The 22,731-nt window shown below is 37.6% G+C and overlaps 1 protein-coding gene across 1 annotated transcript in view; it reads left to right on the top strand.

The window, feature by feature from the left end:
* The first annotated feature begins 2,436 nt into the window (after positions 1 to 2,436).
* The window catches only part of ldlrad3 (low density lipoprotein receptor class A domain containing 3), a 42,466-nt gene continuing 22,171 nt past the window's right edge, over positions 2,437 to 22,731 (top strand). The window contains exon 1 of the mRNA XM_082159705.1: positions 2,437 to 2,710. Within this exon, the coding sequence (XP_082015831.1) occupies positions 2,452 to 2,710 (259 nt within the window). The 5' untranslated portion in view covers positions 2,437 to 2,451. The remainder of the gene's footprint in view (positions 2,711 to 22,731) is intronic.

The following is a 22,731-nucleotide window of genomic DNA, read 5'->3' on the forward strand; positions in this document are numbered from 1 at the left end:
CACTTACGCTGTGATGCAGCTCTACAGAAGACAAGTGACATTATTCAGCTCAATTCAGGTCACAGTTGATTCAGATCAGTTCAATAACAGTGTGTTTGCATGTGAGTGTGTGTGTGTGTGTGTGTGTGTGTGTGTGTGTGTGTGTGTGTGTGTGTGTGTGTGTGTGTGTGTGTGTGAGTGAGTGTGTTTGTAATATAAACTACTTCTATATTTAAAGGGGTGGTTGATTATGATTTCACTTTTTTAACTTTAGTTAGTGTGTAATGTTGCTGTTTGATCATAAACAACATCTGCAAAGTTACAACGCTCAAAGTTCAGAGCAAAGGAAGATTATTATCTATTATCTATTAAATAGTTTTTTAAGGACTACAACAAACGGCTGGTAGAGACTACACCACATTCCTCACGGGTTAGTGACATCACAAACCCTAACATTTACATTAACCCCGCCCCCGGAACACGATTTATAGATTATCATGACAGAATATGCTAATCAATGACTAGAAGCTACACATCAGCTTCATAAATTCATCAACTAACCATTCAGAAATGTCCTGTTGCTCTACATGTTGTCACTTCTTCTTGAGTCTCTCCATCATTGTCTGACTCCGGTTTGAACATAAAAGGATAAAAGTTTTTGAAATGTTCAGTGCATGTGTGTGTAAGTGCAAGCTGTTGAAGCTCCGCCCCCTGTGCCGGGAGCAGCAGCTCATTTGCATTTAAAGGAACAGACACAAAACTGTGCGTTTTTGCTCACCCTCAAAAAGTGACAACTTTAACATGCTATATTAAAATATCTGTGGGGTATTTTGAGCTAAAACTTCACACACACACTCTGGGGACATCAGAGACTTATTTAACATCTTGTGAAAAGGGCATTATACCCCCCCCCTTTAAATATTTTAACTGTATGAATCTTACAGTGCAAGTGACAATTTAGAAATGTTAATCATAACAATTTGTTACATTTGTTTTTATAATGAAACGCACACAAAAAGTATTACAAAGCCCTAAAACAGACAATTAATCGTCATCCAGATTTCACAATCATGTCAGCCCTGTGTACAGAAGACAATACCTGATCATGTCAGTGCAGTCAGATCAATAACATTACTGTACATTAAGTGTCTTTAAAACCCCAACTAAACAAGGAACACAACCTCACTCAGGTCCAGGAGACAGAATGGAGGAAAACCCCTTGGGAGAATCCAGACTCAGTCGGATCAGTTCTCCTCTGGCCAACGAATGAACACTATTATGATTATGATTCAGGCAGCATTACAAGACTGTGGACTTTACATTTTTTAATAACCTCGGGATAATAATGAGACAGACTAATATTAGCATAGATGCCACTCCTCTTAACAAGGACATCGGATGTGGTTAGAGTTAACAATCCTTTAACGGATTTGATATAATAGTGTGTAATGTGTGTGCCAGATTAAATAGATGTGCTTTTAATCTAGATTTAAACTGACAGAGTGTGTCTGCTTCCCGAACAAGACTTGATTTCGATATTCTATCAAGTGTTTGATAATAAAATTTGATAATTTTGTCATGTATGTTGGAAAAGCCTGGAAAGATTGATAAATTAATTTAACTTGTGTTATTTGTCACTCACACTGACATGCTATTGGTTTGTACCCTGGGTTATCCCAATACAATATATGATAATTATGGATAATTAACAGTGTTTCCTAACCCTATCCGTAGAGGCACACCATAAATATCTCCCCACATTTGATGTTTTGGAGTCTCTACTCATGATCCGATGAGTTGAGTCATGTGTTCGATTAAAAAGAGTTTGAATCTTCCAAGAACATGGTTGGAAACACGGATATCTAGGTTAAAATACAGTAGTCGACAGTATATTTGCATTAAACAAATGACATAACTTTATTTAAATACAGAGGTGTTTTTTTCTGGTGGCTGGAAAAAAGTTTCATGCTATAAAAAAGACAAGAAAGAATGTTATACAGACAGTTATCATGTGAATAGGTGATCTACAATAACCACCCCACTTTATAGCCTATTAAGTGTCTTTAACTATGTAATTACATTTAAATTATTAATTTGCTACAATGCACTTGTTGTGCACATGCATGTTTTTGTATTGTACTTGTATTTTAAAAATACCTGCATGAAATGATATCTGTAATATCTATAATGACACGGTTAACCCCTTAAACCCACACATACAGTAAACCTGTGCTAATATTACCTGTATCATCCTCAATAACAGTGTGTTTATAGTACAACATCAACACAATAAGTACATTTAACTTAATCATTTGTTTATGTAGGCTAAGTACATATTAGTTAAAGCACCTAATATAAAGGGTGACTTTCTCTAATACTTCGTTTATGGTCAGGAAAATACTGTAGATGTTTGCGAGTCTGTAGATGTAAAGGAGTTAGTCCTTGTTGAGACCCCGCCGCTCCTCCTCGGCCATGTCTCCGTGTCTCCGCCTTTCTGCTGCTCCACTCCAGCATGTTTCTCCTCCTCCTCCTCCCTTCTTCCACAGTGATTCAGGACTGTCCCGACAACACGAGCACACACACACGGACACACAGTACACACTGAAGGCTTTACGCGTTAGATCCAGCGAGCTGCCGCCCCGCTGCGGGCCGGTCCGTCGGGGAACGATGTGGGTTTGGTACTTTCTGCTCGGTTCGGGCTCGGGTTCGGGAACGGGCTCGGGATCAGTCGGTGAGTCGCTACGCCAGGCTTCATCCATTGTTTCTCTGAATGTCCTCCTGTAGCGCCATTAGTACAGCAGTTGTTGTAGTGTTTCAGCAGTGCTCAGGCATCGCAGCTGTTGCATTCTCTTACAAACGCACTTTATGTGGCAGCTTGTAACTTTTGAAGCATAAAGTAACGGGTTAGTGAAGCCGGCATCAATGTGCACGCGCTGCTCGCTCCCGGGGACTTGTTTTCCTTTTAAACGGTTCGTTATGTGAACCAGAGACTTTGTGATTTACTGGGTGTACGCAAGAGTTGATAAGCGGAGAGTAATGAGCTCGTGCAGTTAAAACATTTATAAACAAAACAGTTTTAGTGTTTATTTGTTTGAAGCTAGGCTTTATGAATCTCTTCAGTGACAATCCTGCCGTATTCATCAACATCACACGGTCATGACGTTTCAGGAATAATGTTCAAAACAGCACTAATGAGATCTAGTGTGTGGAGCACATAATGGAGTGTGTGTCTCTGCTGAAGGTCACCTGAACACCATTGGCCAGATAAACAATAACCTTTTCAAACCTACTGACTGTTTAGACTAATTAAATAGACTAAAAGGAGTCGATATAGGAGTTGATAACACAGCATTAGGGTTAAATATGTTGCAAACATCACCAGCTTTTTGTGCCTAAACTATCAAGCAACATTAGAATGGTTTTATTGGAGTGGAAGTCGTTTAGTGGTCTGACAGATCCACATCAGTTTTAAGTTTGAATATTTTGGCATGTTACGACTTCGTACTCTTTTCTTCTCAAAGTTGCTGTGTGTTCAGTTGGACAGCCGTATCATGAAAGATTTCTGAGATGAGCTTTCCAACCCGATCTCCTGGCACTGCGCTTCTGTAGTTCCTGCTTTCATATGACAGTCTCTTTATATGCTAACATTACCTTTTACATGCATGATTTCTCAGTTCACAACACTTACACACATTTTACATGCGTCTGATATATGCAGTATCCAGTTACATTTCATTAATCGATTAGCAGGAAGTGGCAGAACTTTTAACCCCCACTGAGACAACACAAATGAACCAAATGGATTTTAAATCAATAAAGTAAGAGGAATTATTATTATTATTTCATATTTATTTGTCAGGGACTGCATAAAAAAACTATTATCTCACAAGAGAAGAGATGCTTTGCTACAGATTTACTTGCTAATTTCCTTCTGCAGTCCCTGGACAAGTAAATAAGTAAAATTACAGAAATACATTAAAAAACATGTACTCAGTGCCATATCTATGCATAGGCGAGTGCTCATTACAATTACATTGAGGATTATATATATATATATATATATATATATATATATATATATATATGAAGAGTTCAGATGCAAAAGCCTCTAAGTGCCATCTTAAATTTTCTTCTAGAATGATCATTTTTATCAAGCTTGTATATTTAAATTCAGTAATTTCACTTAAATGGCAATGAAAATGACCTATTAATTGTAATTTAAGTGAAATTACTGAACTTAAATCTACGAGCTTGATAAAAATGATCATTCTAGAAGAAAATTCCAGATGGCACTTAGAGGCTTTTGCATCTGAACTCTTCATATATATATGGGTAGTTGACAAATGGCCAAGAAAAAGAACTTTTTTGGGAAAACATAACTTTTTAAGAAAAAATACATATATTTATGGAGTATGAAAACTGCAGTTTCAGAAAATAGTAGTGGTCACTCATTTTGTCAATGACTTCACGTATTTTTTTCACGTTTTCACTCAACAGTACTGTAAATGTGTCCTATGGTGTGACATTTAAAAAGTACTAAGAAATTATATTAAAAAATACTTGAGACAGAATTGTTAACATTATTAAAACATTATTTTCTTAAAGTGATATTTATTTTACATGAAAGTACTAATTAGAATCATTTTCACCATGTATAGATGAACCTGATAAACTTTTCCCTACGAATGTCAATAAAACTTTTTCGCCAACCTTACAAAACTGTTTGAAATTGTACCCATTTAAGAGGAGATATTATTGTAACTCCCCTAATGCCTAACTTGACTCTTTTTTTTAAAAGATATTTTAAAATAAGTATATTTTTCTGTTGTTTTATGTTTGTCACACCATAGGACAAAACGTCACACTAAAGGAAAAAGATAGTCATTGCATAAAAAGAGTCAGAATATATAGTGTTTATTGTAACAATAATAAAGGAGGACATAGTTTTTTTTGTTGAAACTTTATATATTCGTTTTAAAAGCTTGTTAAGGAGGTCTTGTCCTATGGTGTGACATCTGTGTCCTATGGTGTGACAGGCCAAAGCGTCACACCAAAGGACATTTCCTATGACATTTTCTGTCACACCAAAGGACATTTGAGCTTTTGTGGCAGTTAATAACCATGCTAATACTAGCTGAACTGTTATTAGCAATTGGCATGATACATTTGCATAATATTACATAGTCTTGCTGTTAAAAATACAAATTTTTATTAAAAATACGTCGACGCAAAAAATACGTCGACGCAAAATATGCGCGTCGATTCGTCGACCTGTTTTCATTTCTCAAAAAAACGTGTGCAAATTACTTCACAGTGTGTACCTTATGTGCGCTGATACGCGATGGCCATCATTCTATCCAACGGTATAACCAATCCAGGGGTTTTCCTGCATTGCATTTTTTTTTGGGCGGCCGCCAAAGCCTTATTTGATCGGTGAGTGATGTAGAATAGAATGACTGACTGCGCTTGACAGGGCACATATAAGTACGAGAGAGAGCCCCGGCCGCGCGCGCGCGCACTCACCGTCTTCAAACAACACGAGCGCTGTCTTGCTCTCTCTCTCTCTCTCTCTCCCTCGTGCATATTAATCAAAATCATTAGACACGATAGAAAAAGGGCGGAAGACCAAAGTTTCACGTGGAGCATTCGGAGATTTTTTTCTCCTGAATTACCGCGGAGTGTGAATTGTGGTAAAAAATAAACTGCCAGGATAATCACACAACGCTTGCCGTAGGCTACACGTCCACTAATGACACGTCCGATTCGCGAACTAATGACTCATTTGAACCGATTCACTTTAATGAATGGTTAAAACAACTGATCTGTCCAACACTGAACTCACGAGACGTCTGAATCGGTGTATAACAAATCGGTAACACTTTACAATAATGTTCCATTTATTAAATTCTAGTTAAGTACTTTTTTTTATTAGTATTTTATTTTTATTTTTTAAGAAAAAGGTGAGTGGCAGAGTGTATTACTATACGTTGTTGTTATTTTTATGTGAATGAAGAGTTAAAAGATGCACTTTTTTCAGTAAGATAGGACTATGTGTTTTCAACATAAATGTTCAATTCTGTTGGTTCAGGAAGGACGCCATGACAGGCTGCTGGCTCCCACTGTTTTTTGTTATTTTTTGTTGGAAAAGCACTCTCTGTATTAGCTTAAAGCCCCCAAGTTTACATTGGTTACTGTATTCTTTTTTTATTGAATGCTAGACATCAAGTTGTTGTTATTTTCATCTGAAAGAAGAACTTTTTTTCAGTAAGCTAGGCCCTATGTGTTCAGTAAGCTTGTTTCAGTAAGCTATGTGTTTTCAAGGCTTTAAGGTTTTATTGAATGCTACCTCTGACTAAGAATGCATTACTATGCACTTGTATAGTCTTTTATTTTGGAATTTTAAGAGCAATAAACATATATTGCAATGTTAAGGAATTCATGTTTTTTTCATTCAGATATGTAAATTAATATGTATAAATTGCTATTAGTCAATTAATGGGGATTGGGGAGATAATCGATAATCGAATCGAATCGAAATCGAATCGGACTGGAAAAATGAATCGTTAGATTAATCGATGCATCGAAAAAATAATCGCTAGATTAATCGTTTAAAAAATAATAGTTTATCCCAGCCCTAGTGGTCTGAAAACATAGTTAAATATTTGAACAATTCTGAGAGAAATACTTGCCATGTGCACTGCTCATGGGCTTCATAGGGGTCTTCAGTCACATGACCTTGAATGGGGCCTTTCAACTAAATTTAGTTGTCCATGATATTGCCCAACTTAATATCAGGTTATTGCATAACACCAAAGGACATTTTTTTCTGTGACAAACTTTATTAAATTCCTACACTTTTAGAAATGTATGTATAGGAAAAGTGATGGCCACTTAGTGAAATAGACACTTGCACAATTATGCCAGGAGTGTTCATTAAGATGTTTAAACATTATTTTCTTTATTTATAAAAGTTAATATTTATGAAATAATGTTGTCTACCATCACACCATAGGACGATTTTGAGATTTGGCTCAAAGTTGTAAAAAAATAAAAAATAACTCGGGTATTTAAACAACAAATTCATGTTAAACAAGAAAATGTTTAACCATGTATAGTATTCTAAATGATGAAAATGTGAAATCAATTATTTTTTATCTTCTGTGACGGTGAAAAAGCCACGTCACGTCAACTACCCATATATATATGTATGTATGTATGTATGTATGTATGTATATGTATAAATTATTATTATTATTATTTCAGTCTAATGCTAAAACTCAGTAAGATTGGTCAGAAACCTTGTATTTCCATATTTTGTCATTTTTCCCCCTAAATCATTTGTATTGTTAACCCTTTACTTCTGTCTGTGGGTTTTGCAAATATTTAACCAATGAAATGTTTAAAAAGAGCTCCATTTGGTTATCAAATTAGCTATGTTTCCATCCACCTATTTTTATGCACACTTTGGGATATTGCATAAATAACTGCTGGATGGAAACACCAAGATGCACATAAATAAATAAAAATGTGCATAAAAAAAACACCCGCTTGTTTGAGTTGGAGAAACTACTACATCGCATAAACTTACGATGGAAACACATTTGCCGAATAAATTCCTCGATGCACTTCAAAAAAGTCATGTGACTTTGGGATGAAGGGACAGCATAACGGGATAATCTAATGCTATAATCCACACTCTTTAGATTGAGTTCATCTCGGCATCTTTAATAGTTAAACATTTTAAATGAAGTAAAAAATCTTTAAATGAGTTCCACAGTACTACTTACCTTGTATGCACAGATGTTAGCCAATAGCAGTGGGCGTTTGCATTGAAGTGTTAAAGGAGACACAGACTTTTAATCAGCGCATAAATCAGAGAGATAAAATCATGGTAGAAAATGGCCTTCTCTAACATTACAAGCGTGCACCTCAGGAAACATCAAATTAAAACATGCAGTTCATGATCCCTTTAGGAAAGAAAATGATTAACCTGAAGTTCTTTAACCATTATTATTGGACAGACTTAACAACTTTCCAATGGTAAGTTTTAAAAACAGTGCAACCGTAGCTGATAAGTTAGTACATTGCTATTTACCACAGTGAAAGCTACTGGTTATGGGATAAACCTACGGGTTATTTTAAATGTCATCAATGTAATCATTGTAATAATGTTGTGACAGGAAAAACTTTTCTAGATGTAAAAACAAATAGGATCTATTTGATTTATGAACTGTTAAACCATCCATGTTCTTTATAGATTGAAGTGCAAGTTTTTTTTTGATATGGGTAGAGCAAAAAAGATGATTTCTTGATTAATTGGCTAAACACAAATATGCCATGAGGGGTTAATGAAATCTAAGGAGAGATGGATTACTGTAATGCATTCATTTAAAATGTTTAGCCATAGGATTTTTCAAGATATCAATCAAATATTACAATTAGGAAAGGAAAAAGAGAACAAAAACATAACCAAAGAGAGACTTTTTGGATTTATAAACTTAAGGCTAATACATATTCAGGATTGAAAGAGAACTTAGACTTTTTTAGGTGTTTTTATTTTTGAGTATGATTCACATCTGGTGAATGTTTAATACCATAGGAAATGTTAGTCACATGACAGCTGTTAACTTATCGTGTGCCTTAAAGCATTATTTCCACGTGTGGTAAGTTTGTTGTGTTACCCTCTCCTGAGGAAGGCCTGTGCTGAAACTTTTGTATGTAGTCATGAGACAAAGGCACTTTAATGGAAAAGAGTGCCATGGTGAACCCAGTGATGAACCCTCGACCATAGAGCACCTTTACTTCACATTTCCAATTTCAATAAATCTCTCTATCATGCGCCGTCTTGTTGTTGACTCTGATGAGTTTATGCTCTGGAAGCTTCAGTATGCAGGTATTTACATGATGACATTGCAATAGTATCTTATAGATATGTTTTTTTATATAATAATTTAATGTGAATAATATATTACTTTATATAAATATTTTGTTATGTTTATTATATTTTAGTTGATTGCATATAAGCTGTACAGCTTTGCTTATTATTATTACTTTTTATATTTTTAAACATACTAACAAATACAATATTTCACTTAAATTGCATTTCATATGAAGCTGCCCAATTACTGACCAATGAAGCCTGTGTCTAAAACACGGAAGCCTCTTCCGCTTGTGAATCTGTAGTCCTGCTGTCGGTCCTGTCCATGATAGTGGGATGCTTGCGAACTGACCTTGCAGTGTTCGAGTGTCGTCGAGTAAATGACCTATCAAGGAGAGGTATGGCTCAGATGTTCTGCTGGACCATACATCATTTGTGGCAAAATGTGAAACCTTCCACGGTTAATTCGCCAGAGTTTGGTGACATGAATCATAAAATCACTCAGTGTTTCTTGGGTCTAAAGTATTCAAAAGATGCTTGAAACTCTCTCTCTCTCAACCTCCTGAACTGGAACCATGTCTTTTGCGATGCAATTGGTGACAGCTTTATGTCGTAAGACACTTGTTTGCCTAAGGTTGCTGTGTGTTTTTGTGAGGTTACCCTTGATGTACAGGTGACTCCCGAAGCTTTTCAAATTTGACATATTGTGTAATTCGCCGCATTGATCGTAAGCTGCCTGATAGAGACTGAGTTAGCATTGCTTCTCGCATCGCTGCATTACTGACATGGACTCGCTGAAGTTATACTCATGTGACTGACTCAAGAACAAGTTCAGATGAGATCTGCACTCCACGGATATCAAGAGAAGATCAAGCATCCACGTCACAGCTGGCCATAATATACTTCTGATTTCGGCTCGGCTTATGCGATCATATTGGCAATGTGCGTTACTTATCTGTTGTCATTGGCAATTTGCTTGTTGCATTTTCGGAACACAAATTAAGATATTTTTTATGAAATCTGAGAGCTGGCGAGAACTGAGAAGATGACGCTCACGATCAAGTGATGGGAAAGTGTGAAAGGTAAGCCATTCATTTTGCGGCATAGGTAAGGCACTTTTAAGTTTTCTCGTTGGTTTCTCATGATTCGGACATCCAGGAACTTTAGAACCATTGTAAACACTACATTGTGACTCATCTGTGTCTTCTTCTCAGTTCTCGCGCATGCGTCCCATGAACTCACGTCAGAGGCACACACTGAAGAAAATGAATAGTTGAATAAAGTAGTTATTTTATTTTTTGCATTCTCGTCGCTTGATAAACTTGAGCCACTGTAGTCACTTGGACTATTTTAACAATGTTTTTACTAACTTTTCTGGACCGGCAGAATGAAATTGCCTAGAAGCCTATGAAGCAGTGAGACAGCTCTCAGATTTAATCAGAAATATCTTCATTTGTGTTCCGAAGATGAACGAAAGTCTGACGGGGTTGGAACAACATGAGGGAGAGTAATTACTGACAGAATTTTCATTTTTGGGTGAACTAACCCTTTAACCTTCTCTGGTTGAGTCAGGTCGCCTTTATTTATATAGCACATAAGGCACATATTCAAGCAGCTTCCAGTGATAGAAAGGAAATAACGTTCATGGTGCAGATCAGTGGGGATTTCTTTAAGACGGCAAGGGAAGCTCGGCTTCCCCTATAATGTCAAAAAATTAATGGTCAAATATGTACTATATCTATTGTGTTAAAATTGTATTGACTAAAAATGCGTTATAAAACGTTCATCTCAAAGTCGGCTGACTCGATCTCCTTCTCATTCCCGTAGCGTCACAGTGCATTTCCCTGTTGAAGCCCAGCGTCCAGTGACTTCAGTGGAGCTGCTCTGAACAGTTTTTTTCAGTGCTTCGAAACTAGTCGGTCATTGGATACATGCTCAAGTGTAGTCCAAAGACAAACTGCTGCAACATATTTCTTGGAATTTGCTTGTCGAAATTGCTAGCTAATTTTCATAATACATTTCACACAATTATACATTTATACCTTTATTATATTATTACTTATTATATCTTTTATATTGTTATTAGTAATAATTAAAAAAAATATTATTACAATAATTAAAAAAATATATTAGTAGTAGTATTATTATACTTTAATATATTATTATTTATACCTTTATTATATTATTACATTTATACAATTATATTTAACTCTGCTGGCCATTGAGAGGACACTGGTCAAGTCACTGGAAAAGACGCCTAGTTGGTACGACAGGGTCACAGAGCATTTTCTTGAAAAGGAACATAGAATTTACGTATAAATAAATGGACAATTTTTATGATGTAGGCCGAAAATGAGCTTCCCCTGTTTGAAAGACCAGCAGCCGCCACTGGTGCAAATGGAATCATTTCTGCTGTGGCGCAGCTCTAAAAAGCCGTAGTAAATTTGATCTTTTAAGATCTTTTACTTCCCTTTGGGCTTTTAAGTTTACACTTAAATGGTGTTCATTTGTTTCTTTTAATGGCAGCAGTGAATATATTAACTGAACAATTATTTGAACTGTACATTAAACTAAACATTGGAATATTTTTTTATTTTTTTATTTATCCACAAAGTGTGCAGCTTTTGTCACTGCAGTGTATCTTTCTGGGCTCAAAAACGTCTGGCCCATTTATTGAGATCCGCATGCAAGATGGTCTCCTTGCAGCCTATTGCGGATGTTTGTCTTGACCTGCAAATGCATTAACTGTTAAATGTGATAGCTTAACATATAGCTAAAAGCAGCAAATCCTATTGTGAAAAGTAGGGCTGCAGCTATCGATTCTTTTTGTAATCGATTAATCTAGCACTTAATCGATCGATTAATCGAGTAATCGGATACATTTTTTTGTGTGTTTTTGAACAACCAAAACAAATAATGCATAACAAAAATGATGTGGCTGTAAAATGATCAAGCATTTGGCTTTTATTTCTCAACAGAGGTATTTATTTCCAAGTCCAAAAGTTTGGCTCCAAAAGTTAAGTGCCAAGTTGGCATTGCCAACAATTATATAACAATATACAGTTAAGTGAACTTACTGTTACATGTATAACATGTATTGTAAAACTAATATGAATACAAACTTAATACGAATATAAACTTAGTTTTTTGTCTTCTTAATACACAACACTACAAAAAAAGGATTGCACCTTCTGCAAATTTAGTTTAGTTAACCTGAGAACAAAAAATGAATATAAAATATATCAAGCCAAACAGGTACACAATGTTTAACATTTATATATAAAAAAAAGTAAATAAAACAATTATAAATAATAAGCTGTAATCTCAAACCAAACATCAAAATGTACCTAGATGAGTGAGTGTGTGTGTGTGTGTGTGTGTGTGTGTGTGTGTGTGTGTGTGTGTGTGTGTGTGTGTGTGTGTGTGTGTGTGTGTGTGTGTGTGTGTGTGTGTGTGTGTGTGAGAGAGTGAGTGAGTGAGTAGTGAGTGAGTGAGAGAGAGAGAGAGAGAGAGAGAGAGAGAGAGAGAGAGAGAGAGAGAGAGAGAGAGAGAGAGAGAGAGAGAGAGATTTCAGATTGATTCTACAACAGCTTATAGTTGCAATGGAGAAACGTCAACATATCCACATGCTCAGCACTTAGGCTTGCCCTACGTTTTGAGGCAATGTTTTTAAGGTTTTGGATCAGCTGTGGAAGGGCAGAGAGGGTGACACACTTTTCTCCACTAAGAAACTCTGTAGCTCCTTCAAATGGCCCAAGGACCTGTGTCAACTCCTCACTGATGTGCCACTGCTCTGGCTTTAGATCCAGGTAGTGGTGTTTACCTCTTGGATTGACTGCTGGATCGGAGAGAGCTGCAGTCACAGGCCATCGCTGTTCCAGGAGTCTTGATTACATGTGATACGTACTGTTCCACCGGGTACTGACATCCTGTATCAACATGTGTGGTGGCTTTCCCATCTGCTGTTGTTTTTCTTTGAGCTTAGTGCAGGCCAGTTAACTCTTTTTGAAGTGTTCCACTAGGCACCTAGCAGAACCCACACAACTAGCAATTGTTTTTTGTTTTTGAGTGTGCTCTGCACAACTAAATTTAAAGTATGCCCTGCACATCTCACAGAAGCCCACCAATGTGGTTAGGGAGAAGGACTTCATCTCCCAATCTTCCCCCAAGAAGTGGCATGTCACCCCCAGGTAGGCCTCTGTTGCCACACTGGTCCAAATGTCTGTTGTCAGGGCAACACACTCTGTTTGCTTTAGGACAGCTTTCAATTTCTCTGTAATGTCTCTGTGTTTCTTCTCCATCAGTTGTGTGAAATATGTTCTTGATGGCAGGCTGTATTTAGGATTGAAAGTTGAGATCATGTCTCTAAATCCCTTGTCCTCCACCATAGACAGTGGCCTCATATCGGTCACGAGTATGTTCAAAATACTCTCTGTAAAAATTGCAGCCTCTTGAACAGTGCATGACTGAGCTGGGCGAACAAAGCTGTCCATACTCCGTTGTGAAGTGCTGAGAGGGAGAAAAAGAGGAAAAGCAATTTAATTTATTAACCCTCTGAGGTCTGAGCTGTTTTCTGGCCCTGGAGGTGTTCTGACATGCTCTGACATTTGTGTTTTTTTCTGTTACTAGTGACATTTTCATGGCTAAAGTCTAATTACACTGTATTCAGCACAAACTCTGCTACAATAATATATCAGCAGCATGTATGTAAAAGTTTGTAGTTTTGAGATAATGACATTTATGCGTGGTTTGTGAAAATACAAAAAAAAATTCTCACTGAAATAAGGCCATGAAACCCATACTGATTATTTCTTCACAAGACTTTTGAAAATTGTATGACATAGCCTAGAATATTTGCTCCAAAACTATGTGAAAATCACCCTGACTGCTCATTCAGATAAGACAATATATTGATTTAAAATTTCTAAGACGTGTTTTGTGTGACAAAGCCATATGCGAAGAGGCGTGATCATCTCATGAATATGTAAGCTTTTAACACCTGAGAAAGACAAAGACACTCCCCTAACTGCCCTATTAGGAGCGATCAGGCCCTGTCATTCAGAGCAACCTTGCACAAAGAATGAGGAGATTTAAAAAAGAATGGCTTTTAGATTGTTTGGATTTATTTACAGCACAACATAATCCAAAAATACAAATGACAAAAGAGCACATTGAAAACAATGATCCAAAGACAGAGACCTTTGTGCCATTCCTAAAAACATTGTACATACCATTTCCAAGGTGTTTGATTTTCACTTTACCATGTTCATGTACAGAGACACATGTGAATGTTGAAGTCAGCAGGACTCAGTTGCATCTGGTCCCTGAAAGAAAAAAAAAAAGAAAAAACTGTGAACATACTGATATCAAGAGAAACTATAGGGCTGCACGATTTTGGGAATAGATTTTAGATTTTTCTGGTTAAAATTTCTTTTTAAAATTCACAGAATACACACACACACACACACACACACGTTTGCAACAATATATAATGAACACCAGGTTTGTTGTGCCTTGTAGGCATAGGCTACGCAGTGCTGCATAAAATAATAATAACAATAAATTAAATCTTCCAAAAGATTTCAAGAACAACTAGGCTAGAGAAAAATATATTGATTATCATATGTTACTTCAAATGTTTCCATTCGTTATGATGATATGAAATGAGATAATAGTAAAAACATAAAGCCTAATGTTTGGTGCATTTTTCCTTTCAAAAGCAATCGCGCTCCAAAATATGATACATTCAAACCCACAGCGCGCTCCAAAATATGATACATTCAAACCCACAGCGCGCTCCAAAATATGATACATTCAAACGCCATCGCGCTGCAAAATATTAAACATTATGGTTATACATATCTATGTTTGAGCAGATATCCACAAACAGTATTTAACAGTAAACACGGGTCTAAATAGTATAATATTCACCATATATCTAGCAACAGTTCAACTGCAATGTGAAGTTTATGCAACAATACCATAAACTAATAAGTAAGAATTTCTTACCTTACATCTTTCTTGTCTTCAAATCGCGTTCTTCTTCTTCTGATGTAAATCCATGTAAGCTCACAGCGCGTCTTCCAAACTCGACGAAAAGCAGAGACTTGTGAAGTGTTTTGGTGTTTTGTGTTTGAGGTAACGAGGGCGTTCGCGTTCCATGTGGAGATTTGCATGTGAATCTCTTTTGCGCGAGTGGGCGTGTCGAATTAAAAAGTAATTAGCAAGCGTTTGATACTGGACATCCTGTTGGTTTTATACAAATTACTTAAGCAGAGAATATTTGTTTTCAGTTTGAATCCGATCATTTAAAAGTACACACTTAAATGTGTATAAAGGTGTATGGCTCATAAATGTGTGAGAAGGATTCGCTGAGTTTTGTTTCAGTTTATAGACGTGCTCAAGAAAAAAAAGTTCACCGCGACGGAGAGGCAGAACGCACACCCTGTTTATTTTCTTTATTTTACAAAAGCACAATGTTTTGATTTGATTGTAAGTGGACACATACAAAAGTAGAAATATCACAGATTCTTTTTTTATATTTCTTTTTTCTGTATAACCATAAATGACGGAGTAATTTAAGTTTATGTTGCTGCTATGTGAAAAAAATCCAGCAAAACGCGTCGGCGCGTTTCTCGACCTCAGAGGGTTAAAGGGTAACTAAACCAACTTTTTTTAGTTAATGATCTGTAAGAATGGGGCTTTATTAGTGCTGTTCATTGATTCAAGTAGTTTTTTTTGACATTTGTGTTTAAAGTGTTTTAATTTTACAAAATATGGTGTAAAAACGTCTGAGTGCTGCCCTCTTCAGGTTGAACAGTGGCTACTGCAGTTGAATTTTCCTATTGGAAGTTGTGGTACCCTCTGACGTCAGAGAGTACCAGTTAACCACGCCCTTGCATGCAGAGAGATGTCACAGATGCACGCCCCCTCTCCACTGGGCTCTGCCTACTTTTCCAGCATTTTTCAAATATTGCCAGTGGGTGGAGTCAGGCTCTGACCAGGGGTTTAGTTACCCTTTAATATGCACAACAGGTTTCATGCTGTAATCTAGTCCTGACATCAAAGTAAATATCTGTTTTATGTAGATTTCTACACCTGCAGCATTTACCATTAGGCTGATTATAATGTCCTCCCCAAAAGTACGAGTCGATTTGGAGAAGCAGGCTGTGTTGGAAAAATACACTCTTAACAGAATAGTTATATTAAACTTGTGTCTATTTCAGTTAAAGCTGTTATAAGTTATACATATACTATAAGTTATATAGTATGCAAGTTATAAAGCTATCTCATATGTGAATTTCTCCTTTAAGATGTTATAATATAACCACTCTAAGCATCTAAGCATATTTGTGTATTCTGGTAGTTTAACGCTGAAGAAGAGCTGTAACGTGACTTGTTGTTGAACACGCAGTAAAGGCTGACGCACTTTTTGTTCCGTGCGTTTTAACTGAAAAATGAGTACTCCGAGTCTTTATTAAAAACCAACAGGCTGGGGAGTTAAATTTTTTGTTGTTGTCTGTAACTATTTGGCAGACGTGACATACAAACAAGGTCTCGCAAAGACAATACAATATTTGTTCCTCCATCACGTCCCGGTGTATACAGTGAATGCATGCTGAAATTATTGTTGCGTGGCTGCATAAAAGTTTAAGCATATGTGATGCATTGCTGCAATTGGTCTGACTGGCGTGTGTGTGTGTGTGTGTGTGTGTGTGTGTGTGTGTGTAGGGGTTCTTTTTTTAGGCTATACTCTCTTGCAATTGAACGTGATAGTTACGTTTACTACTTAAAAACGTCATTAAAGCTAAACATCATATCTAGTCAAACCGCATCACGACATCGCTACAAATACAGTATGGGATTAAAATCAGCGAACATCAATAGGCTTAGACTACGTTACCTTGTTTCAGCGATGCTTGGTGAAACAGCATGGAGTGGATGTCTTCTGTTCAGATGCTGAATCATGGAAGATGTGCTGTTGTGGTATGCCAGCTCTATTTTGCAGTAGAGACACTGCACCTTGTTCTCTTCTTTATTAAGTGTGTAATGACCCCACACTTTAGACAATTTCTGCCATTTATTTACAGATTTATTCTCCGCCATCGTGCCAACTAAATTCAAAATATATGGTGTGCTTCCTGAACAGGTCCGTGTGAATAAACAGTCCGTGTGAAACAATCAAATCCCTGCACCGCGCATATAGTGCGCGTCATAGGAATTTAACGAGGCTTCGAGGCAGAGTTTTTGCCTCGAGGAATTTTTGTAATCGAGTAACTCGAGGAATTGTTTCAGCCCTAGTGAAAAGTTTGTATTACCCTGTTCATGGTTGAGAAGTCCCTTTCACAGTTTACACTACTGACTGGGACCGTCAGAGCAATAGAAGCCAGCAGGCTCATAGTTGGGTACAGGACACCAAACTCCTCATATTTTGAGGACAGTTCAGACAATATTGCCAGCTGTGTCTTGTTCTGAAAAGGTAAAAAATTATATCAGTAACACAGTGTAGTGTTCATGATAATGTCAAGTAAAAATGTCACATTTGTAAGTTACCTTAAGTGGACCTGAGACCACTTGCTCCTTGAAAGAAGCCCATTCTTCAAGGACTGTTCCAAAATCGACACAGGAACAAAACTTCTCTACCAGTATCCTCAGTTTTGTGTGTGCAGTGTCATCAGGGAGTGTAGCTGCTTGTGGACCGAGTTGGCCACAACTCCAACCTCACAGAAACGTCTCTCGAGATGGGCAACGAGGCCATCCAAATATGGATCCATCACCTAATCAAACACATGAAAACTGTCAGTAAACTATTAGTATAAATAAAACTGTGCAACAGCTATATTTAATTTAGATCAATAAAGTCAGACAAAAGCCACATAATCATACCTGTGATTGAAATCTTTGCCAGTACTGCTCTCTGTCTCCTGCATTACCCCCTCTTCTCCCTCTTTCCTGTTCAGCAGAGATGCAGAATGCACCCAGTCCTGAAGGGTCTTCCAAATTTTGGGTCAACTTACTCGGGTGTGAGCCAGGTTGATGACCACCAGAATCTTTTATGCCCTTTATTAAGGCCAGGGTGACGGGTACCTGGAAAAAATAAGCATATTGACTCATGTGAAAAGATTAATTGTGGTACCCTATCTAAACAAAAATAAATAAACAAGATAAAACATAGCAGTTGAGCTGAGTTATAAGTTTCCTGCTCTTTGATTGCCAGGAACATGACATCCCCCTTTTGAAAGAGCTTAGAGAGGCGTGCCAGGTGAGGGAGCACATCAGCTTGCAGATGAAGGGCGGCAAGGAAGCGATAGGTGGCAAGGAATGAATAAAGTCCCTTAGCAGTAGGACATTTGCGGGTCTCTACTTCGTCTGCCAAGGCACCCAGTACAGCAGTTATGTTCCTTAGGAGGTTTTTTACTGCTTCATGTTGGGAGAGCCACCGTGTGTCCTTTACTTTCTAGTCAATGACAGAAAAAAAACTGATAAAAAAAAAAGAATAATGCAAGTAAAGTATTCATATATGTCATTTTCTTTTAGGCATAACTTATTTACCTTCACTTTCAGCTCACACACACCGAGAACCTCTGCAGCGGCTTTCAGAGAAGCAGAGCGGTTTGCATTGTTTCTGGAGTACAGGTGCAACTGTTCCAAATGGTCTCTGAATGTAGTCATGTAAAGCACCTCTTCAGACGCATCCTTACAGGCTAGAGCTAGCCTATGTGCAGCACAGTGGACACTTAGGAGCCGGGGCCATTCCTCTCATAGCTGTTTTGCAACTCCATTTTGTCTTCCTTATTAAATATATTTGTTTATTAATTTAACAAGAAACAAAATATTGAAAACAGTTTAATTATTTACAAAAAGAAGGTTATGACACCTGTCATTACAGCAGCACCATCGGTTCCAAGGCCAAAGATTAGGTGTGTCGGTATGCCCTTCGTGTGAATAATGTTTTTCAGTGCTGCCACTATTGAATCTGCTTTCCCGTCAGTAAGGCAAATCAAATCCAGGAATTGGCAGAAAACCTTACCCGCATTGTCCAAGTATCTAATATGTCCAAATGATACATTTTATACTTTTCAATGATCTGTTATTTAAATTTTATTGGTCAATGAAATGTTACACTTTGAGTAGATCTACCTCACTTGAATGTCTAGCTGTCTGCACACAGATACATCTGTGGTCTCATCAATCTCCAAGCCTATGGCTCGTGACTGAGAAATATCCCTCAATATTGGCTTTTCAATGACAGTTGCCAGAATTTCAAGCATTTCATCAATTATTCTACACTCACCTAAAGGATTATTAGAAACACCATACTAATACTGTGTTTGACCCCCTTTCGCCTTCAGAACTGCCTTAAGGCTGATTTATACTTCTGCGTCGTTGTCCGCGTTCAGGCGCGCAGAGGGAGCATGTGAAACCCGAGGGAGCGGTCCTAGCAGACCAATCACAGCGCTTGCGTCCGCGTAGAGTTGACCCCAACCAACCCTAAGCATCAACAAGGCATTTTCGCCCACAGGACTGCCGCATACTGGATGTTTTTCCCTTTTCACACCATTCTTTGTAAACCCTAGAAATGGTTGTGCGTGAAAATCCCAGTAACTGAGCAGATTGTGAAATACTCAGACCGGCCCGTCTGGCACCAACAACCATGCCACGCTCAAAATTGCTTAAATCACCTTTCTTTCCCATTCTGACATTCAGTTTGGAGTTCAGGGCCCGTATTCATAAAGAATCTTAATGCAAAGAGTAGCTCCTAGTGACAAAATTCTAAGAAAATTCTTAGAAATGTGGCCGTTTACTCTTAAAATTAAAGAAAAAATCCTAGTAAAGAAAAAAGTTATTCAGAAAGCATCTTAACCCTTAAAAGAGGTCTTAAGGTCAAAATTGTTAGGAGCACGGACGAGGACTTTTAAGAGGCTTAAGAGTTTCTTTAGCAGAGGAGAAAATGGCAGAAAGACGAAGAGGGAGAAGAAATGTGTTGCAGACAATGAATAACAGTGAGTTAATAAGACTCTATAGATGAGATCGTACAGGGATCATGTTTGTGACTGATCTTATTAGAGACACGCTAACATCTCCGACACAGCACAGAAATGCCACAGCGCCAGAAATAAAAGTAATCACTACATTACGATATTTGGCAGCTGGGAAAATTCCATGTTTGATACATTAAAACCAACATTCAAACCACCACTTAAATAGACATGCCAGCAATCAGTGTAACTGGAAAGAGTGGAACAATTTTTATCATTCTAAGCCAAGCAAATACCTTATAGGAAATTAACAGCATGGTAAATAAAAATAAAAAGGATTTATATACACATATATAATGTGTGTGTGTGTGTGTGTGTGTCAGTGATGCGCGGGTTGATCCGAAATGAGCGGGTGCCTGCGGTCACCCGCGGTTACCCGCGGTTACGAGTCATCCAAAAATATTTTTAATGATATTCGGGTCGCGGTCGGTCGGGTCGTTTGAAATAAAGATGCCAATTAAACCTTTGTAATTTATATAGTACTAGAGAGCATAAGCGGAGTGGAGCGGTGAGAATCTCCGCTCATCGCTCACGGAACTGTCCACCCCTCCGCTCCCCCGCTCAAACATCAGGCCGCTCCGCTCATTATCGCTCGATCAGCGCTCAACGCAGTTTGCTCCGCGCTCCACCAAAATCGCCCCCCGCTCGCTCCAAAAAAGGAAAAAAAATCTACATGTATATCACTGTTAGCTTAGACCACAGCCTTACCTCCTAAAGAACTAATGAGCAACAACAACATTTTTCAAATAGAAATGTTTTATTTCAAATTAGGCCTAGGCTATAAGGAATATAGCCTACACAAAGTCCTGTAAAATTTAACGAATAAATGGGCCTAATAATATAAATAACAATTATATAAACAAAAATATAGCCTACATACATTTCTTTTAAATAAATTTACTATTAGGCCAGAATTTTGATAAGTTAACTTTTGCGCAACGCGCACGATTAAAATTTAAATGGGCTTATATCCATTGTACACATAAACTGCTATAAAATAAAACGAATAAATGGGCCTAATAATATAAATAAAATTTAAATAAACAAAAATATAAAAAAATATACATAAACGTTTTAAAAGTTGGCTAAATTAACTATTAGGCCAACATTCTTATAACTGAACTTTTGCGCAGCGCGCAGGATTAAAATTGAAATGGGCTTGTATCAATTGTTTGAATATTACGCTATATTTAATTTACACTTTGTTACAAGTTACCGTAGGCCATTCAATTTGCTAACCTTTTGCTTTCTTCCCAGCGTGTTCAGATAGCACACTGCATGTTTTCGAGAGATGTGTCTTTTTAGATTCCAAAATGAATCTTTACTGACTGAAACGATGTCTCCACATTCGTTTTCTTCTACCACATTATAGTTAGTTTTATATTATAGTGTAGCCTACCTGTATGACTTCTTATTTTCCTTTTTGAAGTAGCCTACTTTTTGAACTCCATTATTGAGCCGAGTTTTGACTGAAAATAGAATCCATCTTGCAGTCATCAACTGAGTCAGGCTGAGCATGCTTCAGAATCGTGGTGTGCGCGGAGCGAAATTGGAGCGGGAAATAGGGCGACGCTCCATCCTTTTAAAAATGCCGCTCTGCGCTCTGTCCAAGATCCGCCCGCTCGCTCCCGCTCCACTCCGCTCACATGCAATTTTCTATGAAATACATAGGCCTACACTTTATTGGCTGAATAACTGGCGCGAAAGCACGAGCTCAGTCTGCAGGTAGAGATGGAGGCGGCAAGAGAAAAGGTGAAGACTGGGGAGTGGAAGCTCCGCAAATACAAAAAACAGAAAGAGCAAAATGTGGGAGACATTTGCCGAAATAATGAAAGATGATGACCAAAGTGCTGGCTTTGTCATGTGTACTTCTTGCTATGCATTTACTACTTTTAAAAAATGCGGGTCAGGAAGCGGGTCGGGTACAATATTTTCTTCTTTTTTTTTTTGCGGTCCGAGTTGCGGGCGGGTTAGTTGAAAACGTCGGTCGGGTGCGGGTTGTTTATACATTGACCCGCGCATCACTGGTGTGTGTGTGTGTGTGTGTGTGTGTGAGAGAGTGTGTGTGTGTGTGTGTGTGTGTGTGTGTGTGTGTGTGTGTGTGTGTGTGTGTGTGTGTGTGTGTGTGTGTGTGTGTGTGTGTGTGTGTGTGTGTGTGTGTGTGTGTGTGTGTGTGTGTGTGTGTGTGTGTGTGTGAGAACGGTCAAATAGGAAAAATTACGCATGTAATTTCAAAGTGAAGGCTTAGAATAGACCCTATACTTAAAATCACTTTTTTTCCCCCTTCTTGGACAACCAACCAATCACAGTCGTCAAAAGATTGTGTCATACATAGCAACGGGGTCAACCCCGCCTCCTCACTAAGATAAAAGTTTTTGTCTTTTCCTTACTCAGAGTTGCTCTCAGATCAGTCCCGAATTGCTCTTAAGCTAAGACTCCTACGTAAAAGTTTTTAAGCTAAATTAAGAGTTTTCTGAGAGGATTCTTAGAATCTTTATGAATACAGGCCCAGGAGATTGTCTTGACCAGGACCACACCCCTAAATGCATTGAAGCAACTGCCATGTGATTGGTTGATTAGATAATTGCATTAATGAGAAATTGAACAGGTGTTCCTAATAATCCTTTAGGTGAGTGTATGTGATCTATAGTTGGTGCTTTTGCCAATCTAAAAAATTGAAAAGATGCTTGACAAGTAAATGCAGTATGAATTCTTTAACTAATTTTATGCAAGAAACTTCCAATTACTTGTCAATATAGGGAACACATAAGACAAATAAGAAATATGGTAAACATTTACAAAAGAAGCTTACACTGAGCTTGTCAAAATAGGTGC

The sequence above is a fragment of the Leuciscus leuciscus genome (genome assembly GCF_965113295.1).
Source record: "Leuciscus leuciscus genome assembly, chromosome: 25".
NCBI classification, from domain to species: Eukaryota; Metazoa; Chordata; class Actinopteri; order Cypriniformes; family Leuciscidae; genus Leuciscus; species Leuciscus leuciscus.